We start from the raw sequence: 18,488 nt of genomic DNA, 5'->3' as shown, positions 1-18,488 counted from the left end.
GAATGCCCTGAAGCCAAAGATCTCTTCTTTTGCTGCCTTTAGTTCTTTCAGGAAGTAAAAAAATTCTTGAACTGTGGTGTTTTGGTACTGGTTGACGTGCCAAATGAAACACAGCGTCTTTTTAGCATGCTAGTCGCTAGTTTTTCAATTCGGTGCCAGCACTGTTACAGTGTTTTTTCACCCCAAAAGAGAGCGTGGTCGTCCTGGCGCCCGGAAAGTGACGCCCGGAAAGATTACATTTTCCTTGTGCTTCTGATAAATAGTTTGTATTCCCCCCCCCCCCCCCACTGATAAAACTCCCATCTCTCTTCCTCATAAGTTGCAAATCCATCTCACAGCTTTAAATCATCAATAATTTACTGAAATGAACATTTTGACATGACGTCCTTGCTTTTTTCCCCCTGAAGGAGACATTAATAATATATCCACTACAAAATGTTTACATTTAATTATACATTGACGCTATGAGCATGTAGTAACCTTTGTTGGAGATGTGGTACCATTTCAATGCTCTCACAGCTGCGAGATGAAAACAGCAGCATTATATAAGGCCATAGATTTAGGCCTGCTCGCAAATAATACAGTGAGAGGTTTGTGACAAAGGGGAGCAGTGATTTAATGAAAAGCTTTCCTTTGACCGTGTGTTTACAGACTCATTGTGCTCGCTCTCTGTGGCTATGCCTGAATGTTTTTTCTCTCATTCTCCTGTAGAGTGTGTGTGTTTGTGTATGTGTGTGTGGAGGAAGTTACATGAGCCTTTCTCTTTGTCAGTCTCTGTAGTAAAGGATCAAGTCTCCAGTCTAGTGGCTGCTCCAAAAACCTGTCACTCTCACACCTGCACACCGGGGCCTGGTTCTTGGCAACAATAAAGTCTCTTATTGATGGTTGCTTTGTTTATTCAGTGTAATATACATTCATGCCCTTAAAGTAACTTTAGATATTCTAATATGAAATAATATCAGTGAATAGCTGCTCTTTGGCCTACAGCCATGGACAGATCATGAGACAACAGGCCCCTGGACGCAGACTGTAAGAGACATCAGCATCTTTTTGTGGACATTTTATGTTGTCGTTTTGCAACCTATCGACATTTTGTAACTTTTTGTTGTCGTCTTGCGTATTTTTATAGACATTTTGTAACTTTATGTTGTCGTTCGGCAACCTGTCGACATTTTGTAACTTTTTGTTGTCGTCTTGCGTCTTTTATGGACATTTCGTAATTTTTTGTTGTCGTTTTGCGTATTTTATGGACATTTCGTAATTTTTTGCAGTTATTTTGTGTCCCTTTGTGGTTGTCACTTCTTAGTTGTTTTACATCATGTTTGGTATCTTTTTTGTGGTCGTTTTGCATCCCTTTTTTTGGTCACTTTGTCTTTGTTTTATCTGCAGCTCATTTTGGGTCTCTTTCATGTCTTTAATGAAGATTTGTGACTCCTTGCAGTCGTTTCTTGTTCTATTTTTGCTTTTTTGTGATGATTGTACGTTGTTGTTGTTTCTCACTTCTCTTTTTAGTCGCTTGCTTGAGACACTTTTAAACATGAACATGTTCACACACTTCATGAATGTTGCAACAGTTTCCACATATTGTGTGGTGGTGTTGTTTACGGAAATAATATACATAAAGATTGTGCATATTATATATGCAGATTAGAAAATAGAGGAAGAAAAAGGGTGAGGGCCTGCACAGTGTGTGTCTGTTTCTGAATGTTTGTCGTGTCTCGGGAGTGGTGCAGACAGTTTGCAGTAATAGGAAATGTGCTGTGAGCTTCAACTCGTTCCCCTGTTGAAGTTGATTCACAGAAATCAGCCTGTTATGTTGTTGCTCAACCAGTCAGACATCTGCTGCCTGCTTTTTTTCTTCTCTTTTCTTTTTTCCCCCTCCACAGCAACATATGGTTCCTCAAAGATGCTCTTAGTCAGAAACTCATTCACATTCTCACAATGAATTCCTCTCAATGAGTCACTATCAGCTCATATGCACACACACACAAACACGCACGGTTCCAGATCTCATTAGCTTTCACACATCCTGTGTAGTTATGACGTTGATGGTGAAACTCTTTACTCACGTCCTTTATCTTTGTGTCTTTGCGCTAGTTTTCTCGCCTGAAATAGAAATAAATTTTGACTAAATATTCAAATCAAAGTAAACTCGTTTGCGCTCAAAGTTAAGAGTTGTCAAATCTGTTGTATGCAGTGCTGCGACTTACAATTATTTTCATTATTGATTAATCTGACAATTTCTTTCCCTAGTAAATTGTCTATCAGCTTTCATTGTCACATGCCTTGTTTGGTCTAACCAACTGTCCAAAACTCAGATGTTCAGCTTCTAATGATGCAAAACAGAGAGTGGTTTCCTTGAAAAATGACTATCAAGTGTTGAAAAAGTTGGCATTTAATTTTCAATCCCATTATCGATTAATCGTGTGGTAATTTCAGCTCTGGTTGAATATTCATTCATTCAAAATAAACGCGATGGCTTCTGCGAGAGATGCACCAGTTCATATTTCGGGTACAAGTATGATTGTGGCAAATACCAAAAATAATAGACACTAACTGATAATAGTTGAGGTGGCGTCTTGGGTTCACCTAACTGGGCAGGTCTTTTAATAAACGCGACACGGAGACGTAATTTTAGTGCAGCAAGCAGCAACAAACTTATTTTCATTTTCTCTGCCACATGTCCGTACAGCAACTCTGAGGGGGCGCACTACTTTGTTGTGCTCGCTGGTGGGGCGCCTTTTAAATCACGATGTTACAGGGTTCAAAAGTTGATGACCGATGGATCGTCTAACAGCCAAACCCTACTACATAGGAGTGCGGATACATTTTTACAAAACAAAATTGCCATCCGACAATAGCTCATCGGTTCTGAGACCACACGGACTGTTACATGCATACAGTCAAAGCCTACTCAAATGTGATTTGTCAATACTACACGGACTACAAACAGAAACCAGAACGCTTCAGATACCAAATCTTATCTCTTGCTAACAGATTATGCAAAATCATAATCTTTTTTTTGGTGCTTTGAAATCACCTGGCAGATTCTTCAGTGTGACTGTGAATATTACGAAGTGTTTTACAGAGTATTTTGTCCGATAGCAGTTTTTTACTCTGTATCTGCCTCTGAGAGTACATCGATTGCATCTTTCTCACCCTATCTTTCTACGCAGAACCAGACAGATTTCACCTGAATCTGAAAAAACACATTTCTCTGAACATCCTGGACTAAAATTCAGCTGTTGCAGCAATTTGGTTGAAGTTCAAGTTTAGTCAGTTCCTTATTCACTGACTCAGATCTCTCTAAATGAGTCACATCCCTCTCATCTCTGCGTCATTCTGCATTTATTGATAATATTAGAGACTGTGGTTAAAACAAAGAGCGCTAGGAGCTAGGGGGTTCATTCACGTCACTGGCAAGCTGAGGAAATTGTTCGAGTAGGGGGGTTAATCTATTCTTTTGATGTGTGTGTTTGTGTGTGTGATTAACATAGACATTCCTCAGGCTCACACACTGTCACATAGACTCAAACTCATCCGGTGCACAAAGCCCTGGAATCCGTCCTCCCTGCTCTTTCTTGTGCTCCTCATCCCTCCCTCTCTCCCACCCAACGCCGTGTCTTTCACCGTCTCGTCTGTTTCCTTTTGCTGCTTCTGCCGTCTCACGCTACTCACCCCTCCTCCTCCACTTTTTGTTCTGCTCTCCTGCATGTGTTTGTCCCACCGGGTTTGGTGTTGAACCAACTGTAGCTTGTTAGCTTCCACTGTGTGTGTTTGGGAGAAACCTTATTGCGATTTACATTAATTGCTGCTTGATAGACTTAATCCTGGGCAGGTGTTGATATTTGTCATCTCTCCATCTAATTATTGTGATAAGGTAAAATTAATTGCGGTTCATGGTCAAAATGATTTTTTCAGAACATGTTGTATTATTAGATTTTCTTTAAGTAGAGCTGCAACAACAAGCCGACCCATTTTATTTAAACAATAATCAATTGATTTAGTCTAAAAATTGTCAAAAAAAATATGACAAATGCCCAAACCGATGTCTTCATATTGCTTCGTTTGGCCAGCCAACAGTCCAAAACCCCAAAACTCTTAATGTTTTATCATATATGACAAATAAAAGTGGCAAATCTTCACATTTAAGAAGCTGGAACCTGCAAATGTTTGACCATTTTTGTTTGAAAAATAAAAGAAATTGAATGTACTTAAACAATTTAGAGGAAGATGGAAACAAATACTTGATTACAAAATGACAGATGGATGACACTGTATATGTTAAAGCACATGATGTATTTTCAACTGTCAAAATACAACGTATAAATTGTAAACACACATAAAGCTAACATACGACACACACGGTAGTTTTTACACCCTCAGTAAGAGCTGCTGACTCTCTTGTCTCCACGTGTTTCTATCAGCTGTCACCCAGGCTTCATCTCAGTAGTGACTTCTGACCCAAGATGCCACAGGCCTGTACACATGGCTGACCGAGTCATCCATCCGTGTGTGTGTGTCTGCGTGTGTTTATGCCTATGGCTCTCTTAGCGCCCGGTTGTATCTGAGGGCTCGAAGTCTCCGGATTGCTTTTATTAGTGACGTATGATTAATTTGAGTGTGTGTCATCATTCTTCTGTCCAGCTGGGTTTTAAGATTTACCTGCGAGAGCGATCTTACACCTGGACAAAATATCTCCATATGAGTCAGGGTCACTGATTGATTTGTTGGTGGTCGATATGCAGAAAAGAAAAGTAAACCTGAGTACAAGCCACACTATGAGGAATTCATGCTGTGTGCCACAAGGTCTCAGAGCCACCAGGAGGCCCGTCATATCTCTTTTGACACCCATCATGTCCTTCTCCCTACGACTCACTGCCTTTTCTGTCGCTGAGGAAGGCTTCACTGTCAGCTGCACTGAGAATTCACACACATACAGCACGGACACAAATGTGACTAACGCTGGCAGATACTGATGCTGCTTTCCAGGCTTCCTGTGGACCACCTGGTTCCCATTTGTTAATGTAAAATAGGCCGCATCCATGTTGCACACATGTATATCTGTGGTGTACTGTGGCATCTATAGATTAACTGTTAAACTTTAAATAAGATGAATTGCAGTGGCAACGCACTCAGAGGTCTTTCATGTGCAGTAAAGCGTTTTTTGTTGCAACAAGCAGCTGGCACAAGCCTCTTTGATGCTGTGCAGAGATATTTTTTCAATTATGTTAGAACATCAGGCTAGAAATGTACAAACCTTTGCAGAACATGACTGAAATATAAGTTGGCCACAGTATGTCTTGTATCGGCGAATGTGTTGCCGGATATGAAAAGTTTTTATTTCTTTACAGATTAAAAATGCAGAAAAAGATGCTCGGAGTCATTTATCACCCTAACCTAACCATCTAACCCTAACCCCTTTCTTTGTTCTGTTTCTGTGTCACCTTTCATGAGCCTCACATCTGCTCTGTCTGACAGTCTTCATGTCTTTGTGTTTTTCAGGCCTCCAGTCCCAAGCTGACGACTCACTGCTCAGATATCCAAGAAGTCCGTCGTTGCAACCGGCTGGAGATGCCAGACAACTTAAACACGTTTGTTTTAAAGGTACAAACAGGCTTTCAAAGCTTTTTGTTCTAAAAGGCTCCAGTTATAGTTTACAGCCACATTGCTTACATCCTCAACCCTCAATCCAACATAAAGAGGAAACAGGACAATCATTGTGTCACATCATTTCATAACAAAACTCGCCAAATACCGTTCTGGTTTAAACTAAAAGGATATTCCACCCAAACGTTGTCTCTTGAGTATCAAACACCCACTCGTTCTACAATTGAAAGATGGTTGTCATAACTTTGAAGTTTTTTCTCTCCCAAACAGTGGCTTTCACAGCCAAACAATGATTATAGAGAAAGACTGCAACTCGTCATACTCTGAATACCACACCCACCGGGGGGGAAAACAGTCAGCACCACAATGTGCAACCAAGGGCCGAACAAAGACAAAATGCCTGTAAAAATGTACAAAAAGCGTCTCGCTTATGTTGTGTGATGAATCAGGCACCGCAGTCACTTTTTGGCTCCAGGCAGCCGTTTATTCTGATAACAGCAGATTCATGTTTGGACTCTCTCAGCCAGAGCTGGACAGGATACAGCAGCCTGGAAACAGAATGTTACATATAAACATAATAAATTAAAAGTAAATTTACCTGATAACAAACAGATTCATATTAGGTCTCTCACAGCCAACTGGCTAGCAATTTACACCACAGAGATTTCTTATGAAGATAAAATCAAGCTAGCAAAGTCGGCAAATAACGTGGTTATGGAGTTCAGCAGCAAATTAATATCATCAGTCACAGATTTATAAAGCAAAACAGTAAATACATAAAGAGGACACGATGTAGGAACAAAATGTTTCCAGTTTCATCTTCTTAAAGGTTCATTTTTTTGGTTTGGCAGCTTACAAATATCTTTTTCTGGGTTCCTAACCCTGATGGTTGTGTCCAACCACACAGCAGCTTTCACATGTTTCTGTTGTTTGCTAGAAGACGGAAGTGACAAGGAGGCACCTTCTTGCGATAAAAAGTCAATGGAGAGCATTGAACTGTTTTATCATTAGAAAAAAATTGCTTTTAATGTGTCTTTCCGTTTTCTTGCATTTGCACAGGATGTATAATTTAAAAGCATGTTTGTCTCTGCAGGTTAATCGAGGTAGTCTGATATTTGAGACGGACAGCGACCAGCAGGTCAGCTCCTGGACCATAGAGCTAAAAGAATGCATCAGCAGCAGGTGAGAAACACAGAAACAAATACTTTATATTACCCGAAACCTCAATATTTGGACTCTTTATCACACGTGATCCAACTTTTTGAGATGTTTTGGCCTTTGTGAGGACAATCCAAAGACTGAATTCATTTTCATTTTGAGATTTCTTCGATCGTCCAACTCAAAATTTGGTCATGAAATAAATAATTCAGCTCAGTCTGACTGAGCCGCACACACAGAGTATGTAACAAGAACCGACTCCGATCATGCAGCTTTTTTTCCTTTAGATTCTGAGTGGAAATATTTAACACTTGGACTTTGGCTGTTTTTAGTGTTTGTGGGCGTGCTGGATGTTTACTTGTGCCGAGGTATGTGTTTACAAATGCAAACATACCTGCTCGAGTGCTCTACAGACTGAAGTAGGGCTGTGCCTCGTTATATTTGGATTATTCCTGGAAATAATCATCCATCAAAGTCTTCAGTCAACTTAATATTTGCACTAAAGCTTTCAGAGGTAACACATCTGTTGTGGAGAGTCTTCTGTTTGATTAAGCTGCAATAAATGAAGTTTTAGGATTGAACTGAACTTTTGGTAGTTGTATAGACTTCAGAGTTGTGCGGAGGTTCTGGTAGTGTTGTGGTCCAGATCCCCCTCGTTCTCATTTAATTTCCTGTCACCTCTGGACTGTCCACCTTTGGATGAAGCCAAAAACTCACAGAAAAACATAATTATGAACAAAATAATCATCAACAGAATCATGATTTATAAAAAGGTGATGACAGTTCTGGCTGCATTAAGCTGTTTTGGCAGATCAGACAATCCATTACTGCAGAAGAGTAATATTATGTGTCAAAAAAAATAGTGAAAAAACACTATTTTTGGCTTGTTGCATTATGAAACTGACTCTGAAAGGACATTTATAACTGAGGAAAGGGAATAAGAAAAGAAAGAGAAAACATTGGAAGTCATGGGAGAAGTTAAAGTTTCTTAAAAGGAGCTGCAGGGTTCAATAGTAGTACTCCGAATACTCCAGTGTGACTAACAGTATGGTACAGCCAGTATAATCTTTATCAGCAGACATTACACCCAAAAAGCTTTTATAAGTTTGACCCAAAGCTTCAGAGTGTACATATCTGAGTGTGTGCATTTGTGTGTGTGTTGCTCTGTGAGAGGAAGTGTGGGGGAGGTCTGAGACTCGGGAGAATCTCAGGACCTTTCTCATTTCTGCAGATGTCTGGAATGCTCTTATTCACACACACACACACACGCACACTCTGAGTCAGTAGTCGGCAGTACAGTGAACACTCATCAAGTGTGGAAGTGAGGTCAAAGTTTGAATTCAGTGTTTATTCAGTTGCCTCACAAACCACAGGCTTGTCATCCTACATCAAGTATTATATTATTATTAAAACATGGGCCGACTGAATACTGATGTTCGTATTTCGGGCTTCTCGTGACAGCAGATCTGATCGGCCAGTAGTTCAGTTTTTAAAACATAAACCATCTCATTACAGACATTTCGCAGTTAAAAATCAGCTTGTCAGCGCTCTCTGGTAGACAAACTGTGTTTTTGTGACACCATTTCTAATTAGCCTCAAACCCAAGGTGGCATTTCTTAACTTCTTTTTCTAATTTTGTAGCAGCAGACATGTACACCGATACAATATATCTGCAATACGCTAAGATAGGCCCAAATATCATCCGATATATCGCCCCCGCTCTTGTTGCACACACGTGAAATTCTTCAAAACTGTCACTCTTCTCTTCGTTTCTAACACATTTGTGCTGAGGTCAGAGGGAGGAATGCCATTAACTTAACGTATCTCTCCGTATCTGAACTAACTCTACTCTAAATGCCTCAGGATGCTTCAAACTATGTGCTTGTCAGCGTGTTTAAGGATTCATTCGGACTGACTTTAACCCTGCGCAGCCCCCTCATTCATCCGAATGGAGTCAGTCCGTCAACACAGCAGGGGCGCCGACGCAGGAGGCACTGACAAAAAACGTACTGTCGTCTGGCAAAAACGTTCAACACCATCCACTCACATAAATGCAAGTACACATTCCTGGTGGATTTGCAACATTAATGCCGTATTTCTACGGTTTGTGATGAAAGATGAAATAGTAAAACATCCTGTCTGAGTATTATAAACCATTTTGCAGTGTTTTGGCATCTGATAATCTCTCCACTGCATGAATTTGCTACTCCAACTGGATTTATTGGATCACATTTCATGTCTTATCACTACTTTAACAACACACTCCCATTAGCGCAGCCCTGTTTTTGGTCTGATTACCTACTAAAAGCATTTCAGAGCTCCAAACACACACACACACACACACACGTTTCCAACGTCTGAATAGGATGATGGCATTCATCAGTTTTTCTAGCATTTGGGGAGTCCTCAGCAGTGACCCAAGCCTGATTCCTGTCTGCGGCCCTTTGCTGCATGTCTTATCCTTTCTCTGTCCCCCCTTTCCTGTCCAAGTCTCAGAGGTCTCCTATTCCAATAAAGGCTTAACAACCCCAAAAATGATTTAAAAAAACAAAAAAATCAAAGTAACTTTCCAGAAGAACAGTCGCCTGGTGTGCAGAGTTTGAAGTTCTCCCTCAAGGCTCTTTGTCCGTCTTCTCACAGCTTTTTTCTTCGCTTTTCGCGTCAACAAACAGAGTGCAAAATGTTTTTCATAAAAGACATTACAACATGTCACAGTATGAAAGCACAAGTGTAAATAATAAAATGAAAGATAGCTGATTTCCATTGTTAATGCTATTACTAACACCTGTGAGTTTCATGCTATGACAAGTCAAAAGGTCTGCTGTCATAAAGGACTTTTGTCCTGGAGTGTTGGCCATTGTCCACGCTGTATGATTCATCATGTCGATTCAACAAAAGAGAGATGAGGGAGCCAGGAGGAGGCTGTGATGCCAGGCTTTTGGGCCAATTGGAAAGAGTATAAACACTTTTCCCTTTAAGATGTGGTCGGATGTGTAGGTGTAGTTTGTTTCGAGCATACTGAGCCCTTAACCGTAATCCTTGAAGCTTTGCTGACTGCCTGAAATGTAAACACTTCGTAATCATAAAAGGTGAAGTGACTCTCACACGGATAGAAGAACAAGAGCGCACGCACACACACACACACACACACACACACACACACACACACACACACACACACACACACACACACACACACACACACACACACACACACACACACAGTGAGGAGAAAGGAGACTTGTCTTCCTGTTATTCAGAGCGCTGCAAACTCAAGTCAGCACTTTAGCAGGATTTGGTCCGGCTTCCCGCATTAACCTTCCCGTTCTCATCTGTGTATGTACACACATACCCTCTGTATGTCTTGTGCTTGTGTGCGTGTGTGTGTGCGTGTGCGTGTGTGCATGTGTGTGAGAGCAATGAAAGAGAAGAACAGTAAGCCTTAGTTCAAATCTGAACTGGTGAACTGGACTCACTTCCTGTCTGTGCTCGGTGTCTTTGTGTTCCTTCAGCCTGATGTTTCCTCCAATGTTCACTAGAGCCACCACACACTCACACACTCATACACACACTCACACACTCATACACACACACATAGTTAGAGTTAATACATTTTGGCAACTAAAATATCCTTTTACCACAGAACAGAAAAAAGATCCTGATTTTGAGCACAAGCAGAGATGAAGCTTTTTTATAAGTTGGATGGTGAAACACAAACAGGGAACAACTGTAATGAAATAATCATGACACTGACCTATTTTCCTCCTCAGGTGGCCTGAGATGACAAAAACATACAGTACAAGTGTTGTGGTGTGTGTGTGTGTGTGTAATCTGAATCTGCTCTTGTCCTTCAGGTCGGGCAGTGTTGATCTGGAGCCCCTCCCCTCTCCAGCTGACGGCTCTGCTCCAGCCAATCACCGAGGGAGTTCAGAGTTGGGGAGTCAAAGTGAGTAGTGAGATGAGGGGACGAAACTTCTGTCCAACAATCAGGCTGTAGTTGTGTCGTCATGTCAGAAATGTCCTCCTAAAACTCTGCAGGTTTACAATCTAAATCTTGACATCCTCGTGTCCAGAGATAAGATGTCCACACATGTCTGTCCTGGTCTGGGACAAAGTGTTCTCAAACAGCCTCTCTGCTTTAAATAAATACAGTTAATGAATTGGGTGCAGCCAATGAGGAGCAACTGAGCAAATGCTAAGATCTAGGAACATGGCAACACGGCGGATGGTAAACTGTTACCAAAACTGTCCTTTCTAAACAGTCATCACAGCGTGCAGACTGACTTCCTGTTGCTCTTCAAGCTTTATGCTGCAGTTTCCCTCAAGGGATTATTACACAATTTTATCGCTGTTACCTTGCGGATAAACTATTTGTTTGCATCTTGTCTGAGGTCTGTTGTTGTAACGCCCTGTGGCGTGTGGGTTCGTCACTACAGGTGGCACCTTTTACAGGACATGTTGTTATTTAATTCATTATTATCCAGAAACGTTGATTAGAAGAACTAATTTTAGTTTCTCTGTTCATCCATCCAGGTCCCGTCACATTTTCCCTGCCGGAGCAGGTTAGCCAGAAGACTGATCACTTCCTGTTCTCCTACCCCTGGTTCCACGGGCCCATATCCCGCGTCAAGGCAGCCTACCTGGTTCAGAGCTCTGGACCGGAGGGACACGGAGTGTTTCTGGTCCGACAGAGTGAGACACGCAGAGGAGACTACGTCCTCACGTTTAACTACCAGGGAAAAGCAAAGGTAAGTCTCACACTGTCTGATCAAGAAAGAGGGCTTGTTCATGTGGTTCACCAAAGAATTTTATTAACATGAATGAATGATTCTTCTGCGTACTTCAAACACTTAAAAGAGGAAGCATTATGCAGATATACAGCTGATGGGAAAGACCACAAACGAGGGTGAAGAAGTGGAGGGGCAACAATCAGCTCTGGCTCGAACTCAAACAGTGTGAAAATTTGTCATGTTGTTTCTCTCCTGACGCCTCCGCCTGTCTGTCTCCACAGCACCTGCGCCTCTCTCTAACAGAATGGGGTCAGTGTCGGGTCCAACACCTGCGCTTCCCCTCTGTTATGGACATGCTCAGCCACTTCCGCCTCTTCCCCATCCCGCTGGAGTGTGGAGCGGCGGGTGCCGTCACACTGTCCAGCTTTGTAGTGGCGGGCTCCAGCCCTCCATCACAGGGTGAGACTTTCACCTCTCAGTTCAATATAAAACTATGGATCTTGTGTTGTTGTGTGAGCAGGTATGCAGCAGAAATGCCAAGGAAGTTGCAGTTTTTTGTTGAAGTTGTCACCAAAACTCAATTTTCCTTTCCCCCCCCTCAGGTCAGCTCTCAGGCGCTCTCCTCGTCCCATTCTCCCTCCATCGGTGGAGCTCTGAGCCCAGCTTGGCTCACTGCAGCTTTGCCGGCAGCTCCAGGCAGCCCCCTTCCTCCTGCTCCACCAGCACCACCTCCAGTCCCAGCTCTGTTTTCCAGTCGGGGAACCACCCATTCACTCGCACCAACCCCGCTCCCAATCCTCCTCCGTCAGTCCCCGCTCCTCTGCGTCGGAGTGAATCGATGGGGAGGAGACCCCTGCTTCGCCACCCCAACCCCCACATCCCTCCAAGGGATTCGGACTATGAGCTGGAGCCTGAGCGAGGTCGCAAGCGGGCCATAGACAACCAGTACATGTTGCTCTGATACCGCCCCGTCAAACACCTCTTTCACCTCCGTCACCTCTGACAGTCACATGATCATGCACACATCACACTGACACATTTAATAACCCCACCCAGCTCCATGTGGGTGTGTGAGACTCTCAGAGAGCGCATGAAAGTGATTATTAGCAGACTCATGAACATAAGCGAACAAATCTTTGTCTGATGAATGCGCAAAACATACACACACACTCACTATGTGTGTGTTTACCAGTGTCAGACCCTCATCACCTCCACCCTGAGTGTCCACAGTGAATGTATTTTTGGGAGTTTTATAACAGTGTTGACAGTGATGATTATCCTCGTTTATTTGTTCTGTGTGAGAGAGAGAGAGCCACATGTGTAGCTGTCCTCGAGCCCGGGCAAAAAATATCTTTAAATGTTTCGATCATTGTGAATTTGTAGGGGTGCGCTTGATTTAACTCCTTTGGCACTCAACCTGATCTGGTGGGGAGGCACTGCCTGTGAAATGAGTTAAATCAAGTGCTCCTGTAAAATATTTAAGAGACATTTAATCTTCACACGCAAGATTTCGTGTGGAGCACACTCCCACCTTTTTATACAAACACTCTATTTCAGAGTGTCTATACACTCTATTAGATATTCCTCCTCTTGCGCATTATTATATTTTGAAGTGCACAATGCTTTCAGTGCACTTTGGAAACAATGTGTATTTTTTCTATACACAGATTCTTTTGTAGAAAAATGTTTAAAAAATTAAGTAAAAAGGGGAAAACTTGGTTAAAGTCAGTTGGGAAGCTGATGTGCTACCACCTCCTTCAAACCTTCGCCGAAGCAAATACAGAAATGATTCCAGATCAGCTTTCGTTAGCGGGAACGTGTCGCTGTTTGTGGTGTGTCTGTTCATCTGGATGTCCGTGATGGAGTGTATGTGAGAGGATTGAAAGTGTAGTCGATCAGCATGATCTCAGGCTGGTACAGTTCTTTGCCACACTTGCCAACCCTCCTGTTGTTTCAATGTCCTCTTCCAGTTTCTCCCCGGTTTCACAATTCTCCTGTATTTCTTCCAGTTTACGACAGATTCTCGCACCTTTTTCCTTTCTGGACGGCAGCATGTTGTTTACCGTACTTTTACGCCTTGCCCTCCTCAATGAGTGAGAAACTCACTGAAAGAAATACTCAAGCAAATTTCAGACGATTTCAAATTTAAGTTTCTTACGGAAAGGGGCACGCATTTTGTAAAATCTGCTGCATCGAAATAAATGAAAGAAATTAGTTCATGCCAGAGGGGTGAATTATTCTGCATCATTCCCTGAGAATCAAAAGAAAAAGTTAAGTATTTAACATGAAACTGCTGTTGCGATGCACTTACTTTGTTATTTTAATTCTTGAAACTTCACCAGAATGCAGGAAACAAAGTCTCAGCTGAGGTTTTCGAAAATCCTCCCTACTTTTGAGGTGACAGGGTTGGCAAGTATGGTCCTCGACCACGAGTCTGCGTGTGAATTCACGTCTCAAGACTCATGAAAAGATTTTTTTTTTTAGTGTCTTTGTTGCGTTACATTTCAAGCACCAAAGGCATTATGTGCACAAAGTTAACCTCTGAGTGAAAACAAAGTAATCAAAGAAAGAATTGAATATTATTTATTTATTTTGCACCCTGCAACAAAATTATTACCATAATAGATCGTAGACCATAGAGCACTTGATACGAAGCCACCTTTCCTGACGTATATTAACAGTTTCAAGTCACAAAAGATAGTTTGTGCCACTAAATTAATTTTGAATTGCCCTGTTTAATGTATACATTTTCATGTAGAGGTTTGACAGAAGGGCCATCATTAGCGTTTGATACCGACGGTAGCATCGGAAATGCCCCTGATACTGTCTAAAGTGCTTGAATCAGTATCGGCAAGTACACAGTTCACACACAGGACGTAATTTTTTTGATTCATTTATTAGAAAACCGGAGCCGGCTTGTGTGTCCCAGTGGCGTCTCAAAAACCAGAGTTCTTGTAGCTGATATTCATAAACGGAAACAGACTTGCGTAACATCTATTCTGGGCTAGTAGTATACAGCTGTTAAATATATTTTTTAACGCACTGGTATCAGATCGGCACTCCATATCGGCCAGTACACGTCGTTCGGAGGCCACTATCAGGAGAAAAGATAAGCTTCTCTGTGCAGGAGTTTATGTTTGTCTTGACGGCAGCTCGACGTGCACAAGGGTTTGAGTTAGGGTTATTGTGCAGCACAGTACACGTTCAACAAATACTTAAAACGAATTGTGTTTAAAATTATTAAGGAAATGTTAAAGCTGCTGTAAGCGTTGTCGTCGTTTTAGCAAACTTCCGTCCTTTTCGCAGTTGGCAACGCCCTCCCAACTCTCTACCCCTCCACACCTGCACGCCTCCTTTCTGTTTGTCGAGGCAGCCTCTTTTTCTTTTCCACATTTTTCGTCACTTGGCCTGTTGGGTAGTACAAACTGTCATCGGGAGCGATGGAGGATCCTGTCCTGATTGGATAAAGTGGGCAGGGATACCTGAAAATGTATTTTCTCTTTCACTGCTTGAGCAGCAGGAGAGACACGAGTTCTCTAACACTGATTACTGTTGCAATGTCGAGCTATTTACCACGTATTTTAGTAAAAGAATAACGCTTACAGCAGCTTTAATCATCACACTATAATAATTTCGATCCATTTGTATTGATTTTGTGGCTTGAAAAGTATTATGTCACCAAAATGAGACTTTGCACCTCAAGGTGACTTTTGTAAAGCAGAAAATAGGCACCCAATAAAAACATAAACCCGAAGGCTTCACTCCAAGGAGTAAGAGAGGAGGAACCGCTCCACGTACGAACCAAAACAGTAGGAATCGAAATCTTAGACTCAAATTTGCCTCATCTTGTCCTTTCAAAAGTGAGCGTGGGAGCATGAGGATCAGTTTTGTCGTGGCTTGATAATCTAACATCCTGAAGAAGACGGTGACATGATGCAACTCCTGAAAGACAGAAGTGCCTCTGCAGATATAAACATTTATTTTCTTACAGCATCTTCAGGCTAATCTCTACTCTTGGAGTAGCATCATGTCTCCAATTCTTTGACACTCATAGCATTAATTATTTTTCTTAGTAGTTTCTGTACAACTTCACCACAGCAGCCGACAGAAAAACCAAGGAGGGACTGTCAGAATGATATATTTTTACATCATTTTTAATAGACGTATGATCTCTGTGTTTAAAAGAGAGGTTTTATGTGTGTGATGTGATGTTTAACACCAAAAATGTGGTCTTTGTCCTCTCGCTTCGTGTTTCTGTGCTCTTTAACTGGATTTTATGACCGATCAGTAATGTGTTGTGCCTTCTGAGTTTGTCATCATACCTTTAAAGGTTTATACCACCAGTTTTAAAGCTGCACTGACTATAACAGCCGTCCATCACTCAACTCAGGTGTGAATTTTATTGTCAGGAGTTGACGTTATACATGTTTTTTATTGGAGGTTAGAGGAATACATAAAATGAAGGCTTTACCAAAGCAACTGTTTTTTTTTAATAATTTCAGATTTCTCAAAAGCGTCCGAAGAGCTGATTTGTAAAAAAAGTGATCCAAACCATTCAGTGTTTCCATCTTGAGATCAGCCTGTGGCCACACTGGATTTGTGACATCTCTCGTTCCAGAAAACACAAAATATCTTATGAACAGTGACTTCCTTTTTGCATAAAAGCGGCAGTTTTGACACACCAAAGATGAAAAGTCTGCTTTTCTGTGATTTTGCTCAATAACTGAAGCTTCTCTTCCATTAGCAGCAGGATGCCTTTGGGAAATAGCGTGCTAGGACGCATCTGTTTGTCTTCTAATCCTTTGCTTTAACACTAACTTCAGCAGCTGATTAAGATTTAACTTCAGTAAACTTGTGCTTAATGACTCTGTCTGTCTCCCTGCACTCTTTATCATCGTAGTTTCCTGTTTTTTTTTAAGAGAAATGCATGAATGCGACTTCATTTCCTCACGGCCATGACCAGAGTAAGTCCGCTGTGATTACTCCTCTTGTTGCGCAATAAGTCAGCTACCAAGGAACATTTTTACAATGGTTGTGTAGTTCTCTTTTAATGTATCATCATGATCAAGACTGACATCTCCAAAGTGTTTAAGGGGAACAAAAACAAGGATGTTTTTGGCAAAAGTACGGTTGGTCTTCCTGCCTTTATGTGTCCGAGTCTAAACAAATCCCTCGTCACCTCTGTGTCTCGTTTCTGCTAAAGGAAAGCAACGGTAACAACTATTTTGACTATCAGTCCCCTCTTTCTTCTTCTTCTTCCTAGGGAGAATGACTGTGCCTTTGCCAGAAAGCTGCTGTTGCTTTTCCCCTTTTTCTTTTTGAAAGCTCAGGATGTGATGTGGTGCAGAACTTGTGTAGTGCAATATCTGAGAGATGCAGTGCTTCACACCTGTTTAATGTATGCAGGGAGCGATCAGAGGCTTCTAGATGGAGGACTTAAGTGAGAATTCAGTGTTTGCACCTGCTCCAAAAAAAACCCAAATCTGACGAACGCCAAAGCTTCCAGAAGAAAATGCTATATTTAAAACCAGGGCTACCACTATTGCTTTTTCACTCCAGTTTGTCTGCAAGAATCGAGTTAGCGCTTCAGAAAAATCCCAGTGTACCTCAGGTGTCTTCAATCCTCAGTATCCACTCCAGCGACACCTTCAGTCTCCCCCCCCGTTTGTTTGTTTTAATAAAATGTCCAGTTGATGAATGTAATGTGTTCTCAATACTGTTCATCCCGTTTGTTCACTTAGCACTGTAAACATTCCAGTTCAACCCCAACGTCCCCTCAGCAGCCAATGAAAACCACAACAGCTTTTCAGATCTGTCATTGTGTTTGCATCCTTTTCAGTAATAAGCATCTAAATTATATTAAATATATATCAACTGTATATTTGACTTTTTGTAAAATAAACCTAACCAAAAAAAAATTCACATGATCAGTTTGTGTTTTGTGTGTGTGTGTATGTTTCTCTGGTTAATGCTGGACAAAATAATGAGCATGTGATGAACCACGACGACATGTCGACTGTTCAGGTGATGGATTAGGTTCAGAGTGATGACAGTTCAGTCATACTTGAGTGAAAGTAAAAATATTGTGTTAAAATATTACTTTGGTCAAAGTTAAAGTCACCCATACAAATAGCACTTGAGTAAAAGTATATTAAATGTACTTAAGTATTGAAAGTACGTTTTCCGGTAATATATGTACTCAAGTATTAAAGTAAATCCTACATTTTTATATGCATGTATATACGGTTTATTATGGGTCAACCGATTATCAGCCTGGCTAAAGCTTTTTTCTGATTATTAGAAACTGTGTACGTTTTTATCCAATTGCCATTAAAAATAATTATTTTAAAGAAATGCACCACTGGCTCTGATGCAGCGTGCGATCTTCAAAGTAACTAGTACCTAAAGTTATCTAATAAATGTGGTGGAGTGGAAGTATAAAGTGGCGGACAATGGAAATACTCAAGTACAAGTAAGAACAGTACTTCAGTAAATCTACTTAGTTACAATCCACCACTGTCCTCATGAAATCAGAAGAAATGTCGACGTCCGTCTACATTAAATCAAAGTAAGATTACAATATTCCCATGTTGACCGACATTATTACATTATATATTATTATAAGTGAGCAAAAAATGTACAAACTCTGTACGGAAGCCCATTTCCGCAAATTACAATGAGAAACTTTCTCAAAATAATGACTTGCCTCAAAATGACTGTCTAAAAATGATCACTGAGGATTGCAAAATAATAAATACACTCGAGATAAAAACTTTATCTCAAATTAATCAGCATAAAATGTCAGTTTATCTCGATGACTTCTCTCTCTGGCTTATGATGGCAAACTTTCTAGAAACAATGAGTCATTATCCTGAAATAAAGACTCAGTATTGCAAAATAATGACTGAGTATCTGAAAATAAGATACCAAGTATTTTGCCAATTACTTGGTATGTTGAAATAAAGACGAGACTAGCAGAATGAAACATTT

General features: G+C 41.2%; 1 protein-coding gene across 3 annotated transcripts in view; it reads left to right on the top strand.

Moving 5' to 3' along the window:
• sh2b3 (SH2B adaptor protein 3) overlaps positions 1-17,404 on the top strand; it is a 54,922-nt gene extending 37,518 nt beyond the window's left edge. For all 3 annotated transcript variants that reach the window (XM_084359912.1, XM_084359913.1, XM_084359914.1), the window contains exons 3-8: positions 5,506-5,607; positions 6,704-6,792; positions 10,623-10,714; positions 11,302-11,516; positions 11,780-11,957; positions 12,101-17,404. In XM_084359912.1, coding sequence (XP_084216038.1) covers positions 5,506-5,607; positions 6,704-6,792; positions 10,623-10,714; positions 11,302-11,516; positions 11,780-11,957; positions 12,101-12,459 — 1,035 coding nt within the window. In that variant the 3' untranslated portion in view covers positions 12,460-17,404. The remainder of the gene's footprint in view (positions 1-5,505; positions 5,608-6,703; positions 6,793-10,622; positions 10,715-11,301; positions 11,517-11,779; positions 11,958-12,100) is intronic.
• Positions 17,405-18,488: the final 1,084 nt, after the last annotated feature.

Source organism: Pagrus pagrus (assembly GCF_965226575.1).
Source record: "Pagrus pagrus genome assembly, chromosome: 8".
In the NCBI taxonomy this organism is placed as follows: domain Eukaryota; kingdom Metazoa; phylum Chordata; class Actinopteri; order Spariformes; family Sparidae; genus Pagrus; species Pagrus pagrus.
Note: the sequence above shows the minus strand (reverse complement) of the source record. Positions and strands in the feature narration are given on the sequence as shown.